The 20,420-nt window shown below is 51.8% G+C and overlaps 1 protein-coding gene across 1 annotated transcript; it reads right to left on the bottom strand.

The window, feature by feature from the left end:
* Positions 1-444: 444 nt before the first annotated feature.
* Positions 445-20,220, bottom strand: RAMP1 (receptor activity modifying protein 1). The gene is given in 5 exon segments (XM_039554923.1): positions 445-570; positions 573-787; positions 8,552-8,690; positions 19,810-19,911; positions 20,119-20,220. Coding segments are annotated over 5 exon segments (534 nt in total). The 5' UTR covers positions 20,159-20,220; the 3' UTR covers positions 445-532.
* Between the last annotated feature and the right edge of the window lie 200 nt (positions 20,221-20,420).

Below are 20,420 nucleotides of genomic sequence, written 5' to 3' on the forward strand. Positions count from 1 at the left end.
TGGGGGAGAAGATGCCTTTCCAGGTGTGGGGGGAAACCCAAGAAAAGACAAAGAGAGGAAGCCGAGGGTGTTTTGGCGCACCCAGACTCACTGGTCTCCCGTGTGTGGCAGCCGCGCTGGCACTGCGGAGCTGCAGGATTCCGACTCCCCACACCCCGCTGGGTTTTTTTCCTTTCAACTTTTCCTCCTTGGCACAGGGTGCCGGGGGGAAGCGGCTGGGAGAGGCGGAGCAGAGTGCGCAGTGCCGGTGCGGGGTGAGCGGCGCTCCCCGTAGCGCAGCGGAGTCCCCGCTGCCCGGGCAGCCCGCGCCGGCCCCAGCCGCCCGTGCTGCCCAAGAGCCCCCGCTAAAATGACATTTATTTGGAACCCACCGGGCACACGGGCGGTACCGCGCAGGAGGAGCGGTGGCGATGCTGTCTCTGCCTCCGGGGCTCGGTACCCTCCGTGATGCTCCTCTGGCAGGCTCTTCCCAACCACCAGGCACGTTCCAGGGGAGAGCCCCCGTCCCTCCCCTGCGCCGCCCGCGCCGGCCCTACACGATGCCCTCGCTGCGTTTGCTCCTCCACACACGAGCGCTGTCATCAGCAGGGTGACAAGGACGGGCAGCACGATGAAGGGACATAGGACGCCGTTCGGGGGGTCGTGCAGCGCCCGGCCCGACAGGGAGCAGTTCCTGAAGTACTGTTTGTGCACGGCCACGAAGAACTCGTCCACCAGCCGGTTGGGCCAGTAGCAGTCGAGCCTCTCGGCGATCAGCGCCGTGCAGTTCGTCAGCTCCCCGTAAGTGCTGCAACACACACAGGGAGGACACCGGGTGGCACCGCGGTGGCACCGGGCACCAGCGCCCGGACACGGCCGCGGCACCTTCCCCCTATGCAATATAAAATACTGTATACATTGTAGGTAGTGTATATAAAATGCAACATAAATACTACATAATTTGCAATATATATATATATATGGGCAATATAATATATCCCTCCCTCTACAATATATTATATATACTTTCTATTACAGAGGTGTGAACTTGAGGCTCTACTACAGTTGTTATGAGTTCTTAAATTTTTTAGCTTTTTTTTTTTTATTATTATTTATAGCTAGCTATACCCAGCCCTATAAAAATATATAGTGGGTTTTTGAAAATCTGTATATAACCTGTAAAAATATATGGGGTTTTGAGTTTATACCTAGAGAGGTAAGAAGATACAGGATATTTTAAATTCCCACCAGGTTTTGCCACTTTGATGGCAACTTTTAAGTGCTCACCCACTGCCAAAAGCAGTTTTCATTTATGGAATGACATGGTGGTGTTCGTGGTGGTGGTTTCATTTACAGAAGGAAATGAAAACAAAAATAATATTTACAGGAATAACAAGAAGCAAGTTTGGGGGGGGAGTTTGGGTTGTGTAAATTTTTGCAGGATTTCCTGGCTGAACTGGTGCTATTAGAAAACACAGGTTGGACCCATATTTTAAGCAAAGATCTTCAGGAAACCCATCCCAAGCCAGCCTTTGGAGCACCATCCTCCAGCTTGTGTGAGTTCAGCCCAAAGGGGGACAGGAATAAGTACATTGAATCTACTTAAAATTCTCCTTTAAATTGCCTAAAACTGTTGCATAGGAACCAGCTGTGCAGGCCCACAGCCCATCCTACCCCTCTATGACCAGCAAGGCCGTTTTCCCATTTTTTTTATAAATACCTGGAAAACCAGGAGCAGCCCTGAGCCAGAGGCACTGTCCCTGTGCCAAGCCATGCAGCCATCCTCTGGATATTACCATGACAGGTAAACCCTCCGTGCTTTAAAACTGGCTATGCATAAAAAACACATAGATAACAATTCCCTCCCCCCATCCCAATTAGTCACATCTAATTTTAGAGGAACAAAGCAAAGCAAACCCCAGCTCTCCAATTAAAAACATGCCTGGGGGAAGAAGTATTTTAGAAGCAGCTTCCCAGCCACTCTCCACAGCCCCTGTGCAGCTCCTCAGCTGGGGTTTGGGGTTTTGGGGCAGGCTGTGCCCACACAGCCAGAGATTTAATTAACGGGGCCTGCAGCTGCTAAAAGCAGCTTCTGCCAAGCATTCCAATGTGCAAAATTACATTTCCCTTTCATCAGCATCCTTAGGAGCTGCAGCCTCTTCAGGAACCAGAGGGAAAGGGTTAACAGGCGAATAAAAGCTATTTTTAAAGCTGAAGGACCATAGAGCAGCTGGCTTACCCCTTCCCTGGCTCCAACTGTGCTTCCATGGGGATAAATCACTGCTCCCATCACTGTATGTGAAGACATGCAAGGAACCAAAGCCCAACGGTGCCAGCAAATGATAAACTCACTGAACTCACTGCCCTTTGCAGGGAGGCAGCAGCCGTGTTCCAGCACTCAGCCAGCTCCTGACATGAGGATGGACCCGAGGACAGGAGCTGGGCAGCCACAGCCTCATGCAAGGAGATGGCCAAGGGGCTATGACCGGAGGGTGTGGGGTGGCTTAACACACTTGACACACCCAAAGTCTCTCGTCCCTTTTATTTTTGCCGGTTTCATTAAGGCCTCCCTGCTCCAGATGCCATCCTCAGCAGGAGCAGGCTGACATCACGGGCACTCCCACCCTCTGGCCCCACAGCCCAGCAGGGAGTGAGTGGGAAGTTCCCAGAGGGAAAAGAAACTGTTTTCAGGAACAGCTCCAGTAATAAGTCTTCTGATTGAGAGAGAGCCAGGCTGGGTGCTCTTCAAGAGCCGATTTCCGCCTGTTGCTTACACAGAGCACACTCGACCATCACAATTTTTATGAAGGGCCAGCTAAAAGCAAAGCTGAGCTCTCAGCTATGGCCAAGTGCTTTCATTTCTTCCACTTTCATCTCACAGACCCTTGGTCACCCACCAGCTGAGGCTGTCCCTGCAGGCTGCGGGGTCCTGAGCTGCCCCATATCCCAAAACAGCCCGGTGAGACTCCATCATCTCCTGTCCACCCCAAATGCACAGAGACACAAGGCACTGGGCACCTTCTCCTGACACACTCACTGCCAGCTACTGCAGCGGGTACCAACGTGCTCCGTTGGCTGGGAAGGGATAACCAGACCCATCGGATCCAGGACACTCACAACACCCTGGCAGACGGGATCAGGATCCCTCTGGAGAGCAGCAGTGTTGATGCCTGGGGCTGAGAGTGCTCTGCCCTGCCACAGCCGTGGTGAACATTCATCCCACTGTGTCTCCAAGACGACATCTGGTTCTCTCTCTCCTCATGAGCAGAGCCACATTATTGTGTTAGCCCCACACTAGCCTGGTCCCACAGGGAATTCAGCCTGGGCTGGTGGTGCAATACCTCAGGGAGTGGGGGGGAAGGGCTGTTTTCCTGTCCAACCCTCCCCCTTGCCACCCCACAGCCAGGAGAGCAATGTTCCCCCCACACACCCCACCACACTCAACAGGGAAAAGCTGAGCCAAGCCTCGGAGGCTGCAGGGATGATCCTCAGTCACAGAGTTAAAACTCGCTGGAGAGAAGGCTGGAGCAGCATGCTCAGCCCAAGTGGGGGTGAACCAGCTTGAACTTTTTGTGAAAGCTCTCCAGGATGGATGGAAAAGGGGGGTCAGGATTTGCCCACATGGATGGGTAACATCAATCTCTACTCAATAATTATTTTGCTCATTTTAAGAGCTTTACTTCAATATTGTGTCAATAAATAGGGCAATATATATAACTGCCTATGCTATGCAGTAAATAATTGGATCCAGCCACACCCAGCCCCCACCCGAAGAAATTGAGGCAGCAAGGGGGCCCTTTCTGCATCTCCTGACTCAACAGGAGGGCTTCCCTAATCAACCTTATTCCTCCTGTAGCAAACGCAGAGTTTCAGGCTTTTTTCTTTCAGAGAAGCCCACAGCTCATTTGCAAGCGTCCATCTCCCAAACATCATGTCCTCCACAAAAAATATTAGACAGCTGCTCTAGGATAGCACTGGGAAGAGGGCAAGTTTTCCCAAACAATCCCATCACTGCCGGGAGACAGACACCTGGCCCTGGAAAGCTCCGCTGTGCTTTGGAATGTTTTTTTCCCTACCCCAATGTGAATTGCAATTAGGGTTGTTTTCTCTGTCACCATGGAAATGGTTTGGGTTTAAAGGATGCTGTGGATGGACTACATGGGGATGAAGGGCTGCAGGCAGGATGGGGATGGGGCTCAGCCACGGGTGGGAAGCAGTCAAAGAATGATTTAGGGTTTGATGGCATCTGAATGCTTACACTGCGATAAATCCTAAGGAATTCCTCTGGGGTTTTTTTACCACTGCAACCAAGACTGGAATTGACTCTGGCATTTATTCCTTGACAGCACTTGGATGTGGATGGTGCTGCACTAGGACTGGGGTTCACAGGATTGACAGCTCTCTCTTTCACCACGAGTATCCCGGTATTTCCTATCTTCCCTGAATTCCTTGCTTCAGAAGGGAAAAAAGAAAACACCACAAGGCTTCGCTTTTGCTTTGCAGATGAACAGAAAACATTGATTTCCTCCTCTGCAAGGCTGCAGGGCGAGCCTGGAGCCAGGCTAAAGGGGTATCCAGAAGGGAACTGGCAAGCTGAAGATAAATAAGTAGATAATGAGATAATAAGAGAATGGATCAATCTGTTTTCTGTAAATAATGGATAAATAACCTGAAGACAGAGTGTGAGTGTGCTGACAGCTGGGAGAGCAGCTCCATCCCTGGCTGCAGCTGTCAGAGCGGCACGATCCCCCTGGTGAGCTCCTTCCCGCAGGATGCCCGCGGCCGGGGGAAAGCATTCCATGGAGATTTTCAGGAATGTCACAGAGGGTGGATATATTTGGGATGAAGATGCCTGGCTGGGCTGGAGTGACACCCGCAGCTGTGGCAGCAGTGCTCGGCATCGTGAGCATCCCCCTGTGCACAGACCCTCCTGCAAATCCCTTCCCTGGCCACAGCCCCCCAGCCAAAACCGAGCAGGAAAAATATCCACAAGTCATCAGCGCCTGCTGACGCATTCGTGGGTGGGCAGTGGCAGCCCGACCCCTCCACATCCCTGAAATAGCTGCCCTGAGGGAGACCACAGCTAATCCCCCTGGCTCAGTCACCACGCCGACGAAGCTGGAGCTGGAATCAAAATAGCCAAGCTGATCTTTGGGATAATTCATCAGGTACGGCTGAGCTCCTGGCCAAAGCAGCTCGGCCACCACCACGGAGTGGAGGAGCCCTCGACACCAAAGAGCCCAGGATGCAGCTGCAGTCTGGCTTTTGAATCCCAGGGCAGCCAAAATGTGCAACAGCTCACACAAGCTCCCCTGGCCCACGATAAAAACCTGCCCATCAAAATCCATCAACTTTCCCCGAATAAGCAACACTAAGAAAGCCAGCAGAGCTGAAGGGTGTTGGCCAAACCTTCCCTGAGAGTTGGTGCTTGTCCACAGAGCCCAACCCGACCTCACCAAACACTCCTGCTCCAGAGAGACCCCTCGCTTACATCAGAACACAGCAGGAGCAGTGGTGCAAGAGCTCAGCTAATGCCTCTGAGGGCGAGATGGCAGCAGCATCTGCCACCTATAAATAGGACAAATGGCCCACGATTACAAACTCTGCTGAGACAATTCATTTATCCAGATGTTCCCATCGTGCCACCCTCACTTGAGCAGGAAATGATGGAGCTTAGGGGCATTTCCCTGCTAAATGCTGCATCCAGGAAATCAAGAGCTCCAAACACGATGCTGCTGGTGGTACAGAGGTAAAACCTCTCAACATTTCTCCTTGTTTCAGACAGGTTTCAAGCATCAAAATGTCTTGGTTTGGGGGAAGATCTGGAGAGAACAGGCTCTAGGCAGGTGCTTTATTTTGATTTCTTTGTCTCACAGCTGGTGGAAGACAAATCCTTCCTCTAAAGCCAGAGGGGTGACCAGCCAGCTATGCCACTCCCTGCCCGCTCCTGCTGGGACATCTTCCCTTTCCCCAAAAAAGGGATGGCGATTCCCAAACACATCCAGGGAGCAACATGATGAGCGAGCCCACCCAAACCCCAAATCCTTGCAGCTGATTTAGTGCAGTAACTGAGCTATTTCTACCCAATTTTTCCAGTGTCCTGAAGGCACGAGAGGATCAGAGGAATGTCATCTCTCAAATAACCTTGAGCCATGTGTTTGCACAGAGCAAATGGACTCAGGCAATCAAATTAAACCCTGCAAGCTTATCAACATTTCCTCCAAGTGCCTCAAGGGTAATGAGTTTAGCTGAAGCTATTGAAAAGACAAACAGGACGTGTGAGATAAAGAACAAGATGGTGAGGGCTAGAGCAACATCAGCAGCCCTGGGCATTTCTGAGCACCAGATGAGGCTTCTCAGAACCAGAAATCTCCCACAGTCTTTCCACTTTCTTCTCTTCCCCTCCATTTTGTCATGGATCAAGGGGAAGGAAAACCCAATAGTATGTTCAGAATCACAGAACAGAATCATTGAACCATTAAGGTTGAAAAAGACCTCTAAGATCTTGGAGTCCAACCTTTGACCAAAAGATAGATATACACACACGTGTAGCTTTTAATCTGGCACAGAAGAAAGGGCCACGAAGCAGGAAACCACCAAAATCTCACAGAACCTCTTAATTTTTGTGCAAAAAACTCATGGCACACAGCACTCACTACCTGCTCCCTGTTTCCAGCTGACCCTCATCCCCACTGGTGTCACATGAGCTCATTTTTGTTCCGCTGCTTCATTTTCCCAGGGAAAGGCCATGGCACAACATGGAAAGTCAGCTGAAGGGGGTAAAAAGGGAAGTTATTTTCTCAAGCCCTCACACCAACACACAGCCACCCCTGACCAGTCTTTCAACTTCAATCAAAACCATCTCAGCAGATTTACACCGTGGTGGTACCAAAAGATTCAGCTCTGCTGATTATAAACAGGAAAGGGCTAATCCAAAGAAAGCACTGTTTGCAATAAAAATAAAAGCAAACCCAAAGAAATTTCCCCAAAAAATCCAGCAAACCCCCGCAGAGCAGCACATTCCCCATATGTGACACCCCCAGTCTCCCTGGTGGGGCTGCACTGAGCAGGGTTCCCTTATCACCCTCCTTATCCCACACAGATGCTCCCAAGCATTCCACCAGGGAAGCAAGGCTGCATCTCTGCTGCTCCCAAGTCATAAATCACGGCTGACTCCCTGACACTGATTACAAACAGGAGGCTTAGCAGGCGGCTGCCATGCCATGCCATGCCATACCATTCCAGCCTCTCCCTCTAGTTGCCTGGAAAAATCAACACACAACTTCTGCAAGCAGGGGCTGAGCCAGCAGCTCCGGTGGGACAGCTTGGGATTTTCTCACAGAGAGGGTTTGAGGGCATCTCGGTGGGTTACGGGGTTTTCACGCTGAGTTAGGGTGTTCTGAACTGTCTGGAGAACCAGAGTGATGAGAAAAGATGCAAAATCTCATGGAAAATATGTCCATCAAGCTGTGAGGCACCAGAAGCCCCCGTGATGGCAATCCCAATCTGCCTCTTCTTTAAACCAACAATTCCCAGCACGCAGCAGAGCCATGGTCTCCTCCTACTGGAGCTCCACTGCTGTGCGGTGGGGCAGGGCCCCCACCCTGACTTCCAAACCCTGCTTAGGCTGGGCTCCTTGAAAACCCCTTTAATCACAGAATGGCTGAGGCTGGAGATGACCTCTGGAGATCCACCTCACCTTGTCCAAATGCCCCTGCTCAAGCAGGGCCACCTACAGCTGGCTGCTCATGACCATGTTCAGCTGGTTTTTTAGTATCTCCAAGGATGGAGATTCCACATCCTCCCTGGGAGATCTGTGCCAGTGTTTGGTCACCCTCACAGTGAAAATGCATTTCCTGGTGTACAGAGGGGACCTCCCGTGCCTCAGTTTGTACCCATGCTTTCCCACCAGGGCACTTTCCTGGCTCTGGTGCCCACCACAACCCCCAGGTCCTTTTCTGGTTGGTCTCTGGGCAGCCCCAGCACATCCTGGTGCACGGGGCTGTTCCTCCTCAGGTGCAGAACTTTGCCCTTCCCCTTGCTGAGCTTCAGGAGGTTCCCAGCTTGCTGAGGTCCCTGCGTCACCCACCCCTCCCAGTTTGGTGTCATCTGAGGTGCTGGGGTTACACCCAGTCCCATCACCCACACCCCTAATGAAGAGGTTAAGCAGGACAGTGCTGACCCCTGGGATAAACCCCTACGTGCTCCAACCAGTGTTTGGTCAATGATCAACACCCCCCAGGCCTGGCTGTTCCGATGGTTTCCAACCTCATCCAGCACAAATTTGTCTGTGGAGATCTTACAGGAGACAGTGCCAAAAATCTCACCAAAGTTTGGGCAGACAATGTCCACTGCTCTCCCCTCCAAACCCACCTCATGCCCCCTCCACATGTGACCAGGCTGGAGAAGCCCCTTAGGGACCCGGCAGGGACAGAGCCAGGGCAGCAGCAGCAGCACAGCAGAGTGAAATCAGAGTGTTTCCCCGTGTGAAACGCCCCAGTGCTGACACCATTACAGCCCAAAACCACAGAGGGGAGCAGGAGAGAGGGAGGAGCAGAGGGACCTCACTTACCCCACGGTCTCATCCCAGTCGCACCAGAGGCGCTGGCCGATGCCCTCCATGCTGAGCTGGAACTGCTTGAGGCAGTAGTGCCGGATCATCCAGCCGTAGTCGGCCTCCTGGCACGCCGTGGCCGCGATGAAGTGCTGGGCTGCAAGACAGGCCAGGGCCACGCGGGGTCAGGCTCTGCTGGGGGGTCACAGCAGCACCACAGCCCCCTGTGCCACACAGGCGCCCAGCTGCACACACAGAGGCACCTGCCAAAGCACAGCTGACACCAGAGCAACCCCAGCTCTTCAACACCTCCTTCTCCCAGGTTTACTTCCCTCCTCACACCCTTGGGGCCCTGCACCCTCCCAAGTGCCTGGTGCTGATCAATCAGTTATTCATGACATGCCAGGTAACTCATAAATTAGTAAGGATGTGGGTTTATTCTCTGCTGATAGGCTGAAATGCCTTTGGATTTCAAACACCCAGGTCTTGGGCTTAAGAAACAAGTAAGGGTGTGGGGGAAGCTGGGGAATAACCTTAAGAGATCCCTGCTGCTGACCCCTGAAAAATGACCTGCCACACTTGGGAACAAATATCCACCTCTGATGGAGCACAGGGACAGACACAGGGAAATCCATCAAATCCATCTCTGGCTGTACAGTGCTGATTGATTTCCCTTCTGGGAACGTGTCCCTGCAACTGCTTTAAAAACAGGCAAGAAAAAGGTGCTGCTTAGAGGCTCATGGACAACCAGTGCAATGTTGCTGGTGAGGGGTAAAGGCAAAAGGATTGTGATGCTACAAAGGGAAGGGAAAAAAACCAACTCTTTGGGAGAATGATTAAGTGAGCTATAAATAATAGCTTTCCCTTGGTCCCAAAGTGCCAGCTAGTGCCTTTGCAGCTCCTGGAGTGCATTGCAGGCAGGCATCACATACCAGATCTATTTTTTTCTATGTGTGAATAACTCTGTGCTTTATTTTTATCTGATTTTTTTTAACACAACAGAATTGAGCCACTTATTTAGCGGCCAAGGGACACCACCATGGGACACCATCCCTCTGCAGCCTCCAAAATCCTCAGAGCACTTAGGTACCAGCATCCTATGGCAACGGGTGGGAAGCCAGAACCTGCTGGGAATTTGGGTGGGAAGGGCCCCCAGAGCCTTGGCTGATGTTCCTGGATGGGTGCAGGGCTCCCACACTGCCTCCAACAGCAGCAGCCACTTTGGCCTGGCTTGAGATAAGACCATGGGAGTTAATGAGCCAAGAGAATTTAAAGAACATTAAACTCTCACTGTTGCAATAATAAAACTGAGTTTATCAAAATCTGAAGCTCTCCCCACCTGATACCAGCCAGGGGCACGACCTCAGCCAGAGACAAGCCCTGCTCCCAAATGGGAGCATTTGAGATGCTGAAGCAAAGCACCAAGAGAAGAAGGAGCAGAAGGAAAGCTGCAATAATTTTACATGAGGCCTGGACTGCAAATCTCAGTCCAGGCAGGCTGATTGAAGGCCAGGAGGCTTCTCTCCCCTCCCCATCCCTTCCAATCTGGATGAGTCAAGTGAAGGAGTGACACAGCTGAGCGAGCACCAGTGTCCAAGGGAGGCTCAGGAGCCACCCCGGGGGTCACCCCTCGGTGACATCTGTGCACTGGACTCTGAAGGGCGAGAGCCCTGCAAATATCACAGCCATCACTTGTCTAGACAAGCAGCTTGCAGAGAAAATGCTGCTGGGGAATGTGTCAGGTGCAGAGCAGGAGAGCACAGCAAAAGGACAAGGGAGAGCACGGCGGAAGAATGGATTAAAAAGCAGATGGGTGAGCAGCCAAGGGGATTGAGGAGAAAAGGAGGAAACAGAGCCAGGAAGAAATGAGTGAGACACGCAAAGCATGGAGAGAAATTGAGGAAGACAAAGCCACTTGAGGAAATTCAGCAGTGAAGCAGCACGAGGGGAGAGAGAAGCAGAAGTTAACCAAGCATGGCCAGGCTGCATTTTGCCTGGCTTTGCTCCTCCCCACTCTCATTTAGGATGAGCCCAGAGACAAGCTGTACCACAACTATCCTTAGGGATGCCCAAATGTTTCCTGATGACCACACAGCTGCTTATGCAGAATGAACCTGGAGGAAAACACCTTAACCTTGAGTGCAGAGAGGAGAAACACTGAAAAAACCATGGGGACGAAGCAACTGAGAACCACAAACTGGCTGCAAGTAGCTGCAAGCCACGGGTAGCTGGTAACCAGCATGAAAACTGGCCCTACTATCAAAAGCAAAAAAGAACCCAAACCAAGTGAAAACCAAACCCTGGGGAGCTTTAAGCACTTGCCAATCACAGCAGCTCAGAAGACGCAGCTCTCAAGGTCCTTCAGAGGCAGCTGAGCACCTTGTTGTCCCCCCTGGCAGCTCCTCCGTGCTTCCCAGGAGCTCTGCCTGCCCCACCAGGACCTGCTCCTGGAAGGTGCCTCTCCCACACCTCCACATGGGCTCTGCAAATCCCTTTGCCCCGGGGGACTGGGGAAACCAGAGCCATCAGCCAGTGACCTTTTCCAAGGACATCTGATTTTGGACATGGTGAAGGGCTCTTTTGTTCCACACCCGAGAGGAGCGAGGCCCAACAGGGCCCGTTGTGTCAGTGCTGTGAGGATGGAGCTGGGCACAGCGAGGCAGAAAAGCTCTTTTGTTTTCAGCTGACCAGGAGAACTGACTTTAGCTGTAATCGCACATTTTAAGGTCAAAGTGAGAAGCTCCTGCCACATTTCCACATGGTCCCCACCTCAACCCACAGATCCCTGCTGCTTCACAGATTTCCCGCAACCCCATCTCAGACTGGGACAGGCTCAGGGCTTGTAACAACAGAAGGGAAAAAAGCAGGGATGGATTTTTGTTCTCTCCTGGCTCTCACTCCAGAAGGCTTTCCTTCAGCCCTCAGCTCTGCTGATGGAGATGGTGTAAGTCAGCTGCAGTGAGCTGTAAATAACTGAGCTCCAGAGCAGTCACGGCTCTGTACTCAGCAGCATCCATCTGTGAAGGCTGCAAGGAGCTGCCGAATAACTGAGCTCCAAAACTCAACTGTACCAAGGCTGAGCTGCTTCCAAAGAGCTCCCCTCTCATGGGCCCCCGTTGTTCCCATTCCCTTGGGAAAAATGGCATTGAGAGCTGCAGGAATGCAGCAGCTCTCTGGGAACATCCCACTGGAGCCATACAGTAGCTCCAAAGCCCTGCTTGGTCTTTCGGTGCCACACGGACATGGAGAATCATAGAATCCCGGAATGGTTTGGGTTGGAAAGGACCCTCAAGTTTATCCAATTCCACCCCTTGCCATGGGCAGGGACAGCTTCCACTAGACGTTGCTCCAAGCCCCATCCAGCCTAGCCTTGGACACTTCCAGGGATCCAGGGGCAGCCACAGCTTCTCTGGCCAACCTGTGCCAGGGCCTCACTACCCTCACAGGGAACAATTCCTTCCCAGTATCCCATCTAACCCTGCCCCCTCTGGCAGTGGGAAGCCATTCTCCCTTCTCCTATCATGAGAATTGCTGATGAACAACCTTCCCTGCAGAGAGAATCCCTGATTGCCTATTAAAAGATGCAATGTTAAGGATCCTCCTCACAGGAAACACTTGGAGAGTAGTGGTGAGGAGGTGATTGGAGGGATGGCTTTTGCAGGCATCCCAGATCCTCATGATTGCCCTGGGATTGATGTCCTGGAGAGTCCCAGCAAGCATCCACCAGGACTCAGCCTACTGAGGCTTAGCTGCAAAAAGCCTGTCACACATTTATTTCAGCAGAAAAACAGCATTGGTCCTGAACTGTTACAAAAATTTCGGGAAGACAGCTGGACTTTCCTACACTGCACTTCTCAGAGCTGGAGCCTGGACCAAGAGCTCTGGGCCATCCCTCCAGAAACAGCTTTGAGGACATCACCCCCTCCTCCTCCCACTGCTGTGAGCCCACACATTTGTCACAGTGATGGTTCACCTGCAAAAATCCCTGAGCTTTCTCTGCAAGAAACATCCTGCATTTCACAACGCTATCCCTCTGCACAATTCCTTGGTCTTTGGCCTTTTTCTCTTCCGTGTTCCAGAAATTCTTGGGCTTGTCTTGTTGGGATGTGCAACCAACCCTACAGGGAAGCAGAGGCAGGGAGGACTGTGGAGCCTGAGAACTGATTTGGGAATTTCAGACTGGCACAGCATGGGATGTTCCCATTTCCCAGGCATTTTTGCAAGTACCCCTGATGGTGCCGGGGGAAGGATGAAACCGTTTGACAACACATGCAGAGAATTCACCAGACCATCTGTTTGGACTGTCAGGATTTTCTGGGGGAAAACTGTTCAGGGTTTCATAGCAAAAAGCAGGAAATAGGCAGATATTCATCCAAAAGCTGAACCCCAAAGATGGCAGATAATTGCCAAGAGACACCCACAGCAGGGCTGGCACTGGACAAGGCACACGTGGCACCAGCAAAGCTCTGGGCTCTGAGAACAAACATCCCAGTATCTTCCCCTGGGCTTCTCCCAAATTCTCAGACCTCCCCTGTGAAATGATTAGTGCTCTGAACAAGCCCCAGATGGAAACAGGCTGGTTTCCTCTCCTCTTCAAGGTGGTGGTTTTGCTGTTTTATTTAGAACAAACCTCGTGGTTTGGACTCGGCTGCAGAATGAAACACGCACAGGAGGCTGGGGAGAGGACACGGGGCAGGAGGCAGAAGATGAGTGTGAAGAACGTCCCACTTTGCAGCCACAAAAATGGAAAAATTGGCCCTTCCAGCATCTGCAGAAGCCGGGGAAGGCTTAAAAACACCTTCCAGTGGGGCTGCTTCTGGCAGCCACCAGCTCAGCAGAGGGCTTCAGAGCCTGCAAACAGCCCCGGGTTCACCAGGAGCCACCTAAGCTGGTGTTTAGCTGGGACACTTTTTTTGGACAGAAAGCTGCAGATGTTGGGCTTGGGGACAGCAGGGTGGCTGGCCCAGCACTGTGCCTTCCTCAGGAGCCACCTGCTCCCAGCTCCCCTTGCTGACAGCCTGGGCTGTGCCTCCGCAGTCAGACGAAACCTTGGAGCCCAGGAAGAGCTATTTCTGTCTGGGATTTGCACAGGGAATGTATTTTTAAAGTCTCTCCTCCCTGCCCGGCTGGCTCAGGACAGGGGCTGGGAGCCAGCAGCGGCTCCAGGGGCTGTGCAGCAGCTTAGGAATGGAGATGGATGGAGGGGTCCGAGCCCTGCAGGTGATCATGGGGGACACAGAGACCTGCACAGGACCATCCCATCCCAAACCTGCTCATGGATGCTTCAGGAGCATCCTCAGGTCCCCAAACCAGGCAGCTTCCGCCTCCCCTGCCACTGTTGTGGCACTGTCCCTTAATCTGCAGGACCTCCTCTCCCAACACAGCCACTCAGGCTGTAAATCAAAAAGGAATTCATGGGATTTGGGGGCTTTTATGCGCTGCAGGGGAGAGGGGATTTTACAACACACTGCTGAATCATGGCACAGTGAGGATTTTGGAGGCAGAGCAGATGCTGGGAGCTGGGGGGAGATCTGCCCATCTCCAAGCACCGGGAAAGCTGGTCCCAGGATGTCTTGGACAGGCTGCCAACACTCACTTGGGAGAAGAGAAGGAGGATCTCCCCCTCCCTGCCTGCCCTGTGCTCCAGGGGGCTGCAGATGGAGCAGCAGAAGGAAACCACACAGCTACTGCTTGAACAGAGCAGCCCAAGCACAGCACAGACACGGGAACAGAGCCCTGCTGGAGCTCCCCAGGGAGCTCTGCAGGTGGAAAGCTCATCCCAAATTTTGCCTGTCCAACAGCTTCACTACCACAAAGCTACAAAAGGACCCGAGGAAGCGTGAATGGGGGAGAAGTCACACAAGCTGAGAGGGGAAAAAAGTCTCATGGCAGGGGAAAAACTTAAAATGAATGAAAAGAGGCAGGGTTAAGATACTCCCCGCGGTGGGAGGTGCCATGGCTGAAGTGCCCTGTACCATCCTGCTGGCCTGGGAGACAGGGGACACTGGAGATCCACAGTCAGTAGGGCAAGTCAGTCCCTGCTCAGCCAAGCTGGGGACAGGCCCCTGTTAGGGACCTGGCTGTGTGGAAAGCTTCCAAAGGGGCCAGAGGTTTCCACCTCTTAGGGAATGCAGCACAAGGTGTGGTGGGCCTGAAGAGCCCTCTGGGGTCCATCCCACAAGCCACTTCTTCAAATGAAGGAGAAGTGCACCCAGAACCTAAAGGCCTTTAATCTGATTTATTAACTCACAGGGGGACTTCACCCCTGCTCCTGGAATGGTTATTCCCTTCATTTTATCACACTAAACAAAATAAAGAGAAAGCTGCTTTTTTCCCCAGCCGGCATTAATGAGGTACTTTGCATGCAGCTGAAAATCATCATGAAACCCAAAAGGATCTCCCAGGTTTTAAATGTGGCATCCTGTTGTGCCTGCAAAGGAAGGAAGTGATTTATCCCTCAAGCTGGTAGTTGGGATGATTCGTCGGCATTTACTTTGTGCTGGATGGGGATACTTGAGGTTTTGTTGTCATTTTATAGCTATTCCAAGCATTCTAAGAGGGCACAAAATAAACTGCCTAAAAATAACTGCCAGGGAATTATTAGCTGAAGTTGAGGTGGGAGCCAGCTGCCTGAAAGCAAAGCCTGTCTGGGGGCTTTTGGGGGCTCAGGAGATGCCTGGGGAGCAGAGGTACCACTGCACTGTGCTATTCCTCTTTCAAGTTCAGTATTTTATGAAGCACCTCCAACAGCCAATCCATCCCCAAAGGAGGGTAATTTACACCATTCAAAGACCCCACATAACAGCTCCTGTAAGACACAGAATATGGGATTAAAATGAAAATGCAAAATCAAGGTTTGTAGGGTGAAGCCCACTGCAGGGCAGTCCTGATTAGCCGGGTCACAAGGAGCTGGCTTTTTGCCACAAGGCATTGCTGTTAAATGGTATTAACCACTAAATACACTGAAATAGGCTGCTCCAAGAAATTGGTCCAGGGTCTTTCTCTCCTTGCCTCAGCTTCCCACCTGTCTTAGCACAAGTTATGGTATGCCCTTGTTACCATACCTGTTATCAGAGGCTGCCAAGCACAATTCCAGGAATGGGACTTATCTTACATGTCCCTAGACTTGATTCTGCAGAGGACAGAATGACAAATACTTTTATTTCTCCACCAAAATTCACTCGCTAGGTAAAATAAAATCAAGAGCAGCTGAGAAGGGAGGAAGGAGAAAGGAAATCAAAAGCCAGGCACACTGAAATCCAACTGCTGCCACGAGCTGTTAGTTATAAAGATAATTATATCCTTGACGAATAGCGGGGTCTTTTGGAAAATAGTTCTTCTAGATTGAATTAATGGAGGAAAACCACAGGCTTTAGACAGGCACTGGCAATGTCTGTACAGCCCAGACTTCACCCATCCCGAGTTCACATCATCTCTGGCCCTGGCCACCATCAAATCCCTGCTCACAACGGCAGGGTGGAAGAAAGGAGGGGTCCCCACTGGATTCTGTGCACCCTGAATCCAGGGGCTGAAGGGAAGCAGCCACATCCCTCCTGCCTTCCCAGGGCGGATTGTGGTATCCAACATCCCCATCCCAACACCTTAACCCAGTGTTAGACCCGGGTTTAGAGTTATTTTTAAAACATCAACAAAGCACTGGAAGCCACAGATGTCGGCTAGGTCTCAAAGCCAGGCTGGTCCTGCTGCACAAAGCCAGGGAGGAACGAGCAGCCACCAGACTCCAGATCTCAGGAATGTGCTAAAGGGAAATGTACTCTCCTTCCACCCCCGGGATTATTTTCTCCTTCAGCTATTTCAGTTGATTGAGGCTAAAATAAGAGCAGGGAAAAGCAACACCAAGGTTAAAAGTGCCTGGCATTGGTTTGGAGACAACACACTGTGATCCCGCTGGTTCAGGTTTCAACGTGTGTTAAACACAGATGATCTGCTACATGGGACCATCAAACATTTTACTGAATTACCTTCAAGATTAAAAAATCACTGCCTGAGCAATCTAGCAGACTACCCATGAAGAAGCACATAACAAGTAAATATAAGAATTTGTTAGGGAGAAAACCAAAATAAATATCCCCACTATCACGTTGGTGCACCCATCACAGGCTGCACGCAACAGGAGCTTCACTGAACACTTTTAACACAATGCTTCCAGACTAAAATCTGCTGTTGAGCCATGTGGGCAGCCCAGGAATCACTGGAATAATTTATTTTCCTTTTCAACAGAGACTTCTCGATGTGGTTTTCCTTCCTTCCCGCTGAAGAGCACACAGAGATTTTGCACCTCTCTTCAACTCACCCACACACAGCGCTGCTGCTCTCCCAGCAAATGTTACCTAAAGGATACAGGGAAGCCCAGGGGGATCACCCTTGGCTGAAATCAGGGGTTTTTCACCCAAGCTGCTGCCTGCCTCCGCACTGGGGTGCTTCCCTGAGGTGTCAGGATGTGTTTTCAAATCCCCAAAAGCTCATGTTGTAGGAGCACAGAGACAAGGGACTGAAACCATGCAGCAGCTTCATTAGTGGATTTGATGATTAAAAGCAGCCAGCTCCGTAAGCAGCATTACGGCAGACAGGGACCAGCATTCCCTGGTATTCACCCACCCACATAGGAACTGACCTGGTGAACCCCAGCCATGGCTGTATTTCAGAGGAGAAAAAGGCATTTAGCTATTTGAGCGAGCTGAAACGCTGCATTTCCCCTCCAATGGGCTTTTAATGCCCTTGTCCCTCCACCCCAGTGGTGTTTTCGGTCCTTGCTTGGCGCAGGGTCTGTGCTGGGAAGGGCTGTGATCACAATCGTGGTTTTGGAGCCCAAACCTGCCCCAGACAACAACAGAGCCAGACTTTACATCCAGTCAGGGAGGCAGAACGAACTTGCCAGAGCAGAGCAGTAACTCCAGATTTCCACCCACGACTCTTCAAGACCTCCCTCAGCTCTGCCATAGCCCCAACATTGACTTCCAGCCCTGTGGAAATGTGAAGGATGCCAACCCCATCTTTAGCCATTATGAGGTCTCTAATTTCATTCCCTCCAGGTCATGGCACTTGTATTTTCACCACCTGCAGCCTCCCGGGTCAGCACAAACGGGAGGTTATGGTGCCGGTGCTTCACGGCTCTTAAATTCAGCATCATTTCAGAGTTAATAAATGCAATCCTATTTCTCACAGCCAAGAGGCTTCCTGACCAGACCACACAGCCTTCAACCAGCCCACCAAACCCATGTGCCACTGGTTTCTGCAGGAATACAGCTGGCACGTATGGGAGCAGCACAAGAAACTACAGAGTGGAGGCAATGTTGTTGTCCCTATCCACATGCTTTTCTTTTAATGCATAGGAATTTTCGAGTCCTCTCCATGCCAGAGATGCTCTGCAAGGGAGGAGGAATGCTTTACTTTATTGTCAGGGATTTCTAACAGGGCACACTCTAAATACTGAGGAGGATTTTCCCAGAGAGGCTGCAGCCTTAAATTCGACTTTAGAGGAAGCTTTAGCGTTTTATAAAGGAGGCACTCAAACTGAAACCGCTGGCAGGCATTACCGAGTGTTTTTTGGGCTGAGAGAAGACACAGAGGACTTTTAATTCCTGATTTCCAGGAGAGGTCATAAACAGTGCCCAAAAGTTTTGTTTTTAAAAAAGCATCCTTTTCTGTAGACTGTGCAAACACAATGCTGCACAGCACAGACAGAAGATGCAGGCAATCAAGGAGATATTAATGTTTTACTGACATTATTTGCAATTGCCTCATCTCTTGCAGCAATACACTTATCTAAACCCAAAAGGAATCCAAGCAGCCCAGCACTGCCCTTAAACACCAAAATACTGCACAGAGCTCTGGGTGGTGCCAATCATCACTGCCCCAGCAACAGCGAGAGCCTGGCTCATCCCCTCCTCCCTGAGCAGCCTCTGCAGGAAGCTGCAGCTAAAAACCAGAAAAAGCCTCATTTTACCTTAATGGAAGTGGTTACCTTGGGGTACAGCTGGATCCCTGGCCTGCTGAATGAGACTGGGGGTTTTAGGATGGCTGATTCCCTGACCACCCCTGCTTTTTAAAGACTGCAGTGAGTTGTGAAGTTACTTAAAGCTTGAGCTTTAAGAGAAAAGTTTTTCTTTTAAACCCTTTCCTTTAAAAAAAAACCCACCTCACTTTAAAGCACCTGCATCAGTGGATCACTGATGCTCAGAAGCATCAGTGACCTCAAAATTCAAGACTCCACCGTGATTTCTGGGCACTCAGTTGCCACTTGCAATTTCAGTGCAGCCCTGACTGTGTGCAGGGCTGTAAAAGCTGAAAGGCATAAAAAGAGGGGGTCTTTTTGTTAAATGTGCTCAAGATAAAAAATCCTAGGAAGAAAATGTGGTGAAAAACACATCCACGGCACCAAGAGTAGCCACCATTGGGTAACTGGCTCACACAAGAGGCAGCATCCTGCTGCTTCCAAGCCCACTGGAGATGGAAAGCAGCAGCCTGGAATACCTGGATACTTTTAAAAGTTACAGCTCCCCAACCAAGAGAAGAGAGGATCAGAAAAAGGAGACAAGGGCTGGGAAAACAGAGCAGAGAGAAATCCTAGCTAGCAGGAGTTAGTGCTCCCTGCACAGGCTTCTGCAGCCAGGGACGTGCAGCCTTCCCCTGCAACCCAGCAGGAGAATGTGCCTCGTCCAAGGGCACAGCCTGCTCCTGCCCCTGCACAGCTGAGGAGTAGTAAATAGTTAATTACATGGTACAGATAAGCACATTATGTGCAGCATGGCTCAATGCATTATGCACCAGGGCTCGGGGGAGAAAATCAGCACAGGGGAAGGAAGGGAGAGGAGGAGAAATTTATGCTTCCTCAAGGAGCACTTGGATTTTGTGGAAGATCAGCGTTAGGATGAGGGTGAGCGGTTTCCCTTTGGAGTACCTTAAATAAACACATTTCTACATAGCACCAACATCCCTCAGAGCTTTTGCTGTGGATTCTCACAGGTGACAAATACGGCACAAATCTCTACCTGTTGCACTGAAATGCCAGGAGCGGCAAAGAAACCGAGGCACGCTGCATCCCACGGAAACGACCACACAACGCAAGCATTTCCAACCCCATCACCGGTACACCGCAGAACATCCAACCTCAGCTTGGAAAAGCCTGTTTGAAGGGGCACGTCTGGCTGCCTCCTCTTCCTGCGGCTCAGGAATGGGAAGACAGAGACGCCAGGGCAGTAATTAAGCATTTGCAACAAAAGGCACGGACGGCAAGCAGAACGAGCACGCCTCACCTAGGCAAGCAGGGAATCCCACACAGAGCAGGCTGCGTCCCACAGCATCACCACCTCGCTGCTCCTGAGGCCAAGTGCGATGTTTTACTGTGTCCCAGTGCCCTGGAATCATTTCTCCTTTTGATTCCCTACTGCTGTGTCGCCAGCGAAGCCAAGCTGGAGCCTCGCCGGGTCTCAGGGAGAGCGGTGAAGCCGCGGAGGAGGCGGCCGGGGCTACGCGCCCGTGCCCAGCACAGAGGGGAATCCCGGGGAGCCTCGCCCGCCGCCCCACCGGCTCCGGGGAAGTTGTGTCGCGGCGGCCGCACTTACCCAGGACGAAGCAGAGGAAGCGCCGCGGGAGCAGGGCCATGGCCCCGCGGCAGGAGCGGCTCCGCTCCCGGGGCCGGGCGGGCTCCGCGCCCGCGGCGCTGCGCGAGGGGCGGGCCCGGGGCGGGCGCGGCCCCGCCCGGCTCCCGCTCCGCTCCCGCCCGGCTCCCGCTCCGCTCCCGCCCGGCTCCCCCGGCGGCAGCGCGGGGCAGAGGAGGGGGAAGCGCCGCGGAGCCCAGGATCTCCTTATCGCCATCTCGTCACCGCAGCCCAGAGCCGCGGCAAAGGGAGCAAACAGCTCCAAA

The sequence above is a fragment of the Corvus cornix genome, chromosome 7, assembly GCF_000738735.6.
Source record: "Corvus cornix cornix isolate S_Up_H32 chromosome 7, ASM73873v5, whole genome shotgun sequence".
NCBI lineage: Eukaryota > Metazoa > Chordata > Aves > Passeriformes > Corvidae > Corvus > Corvus cornix.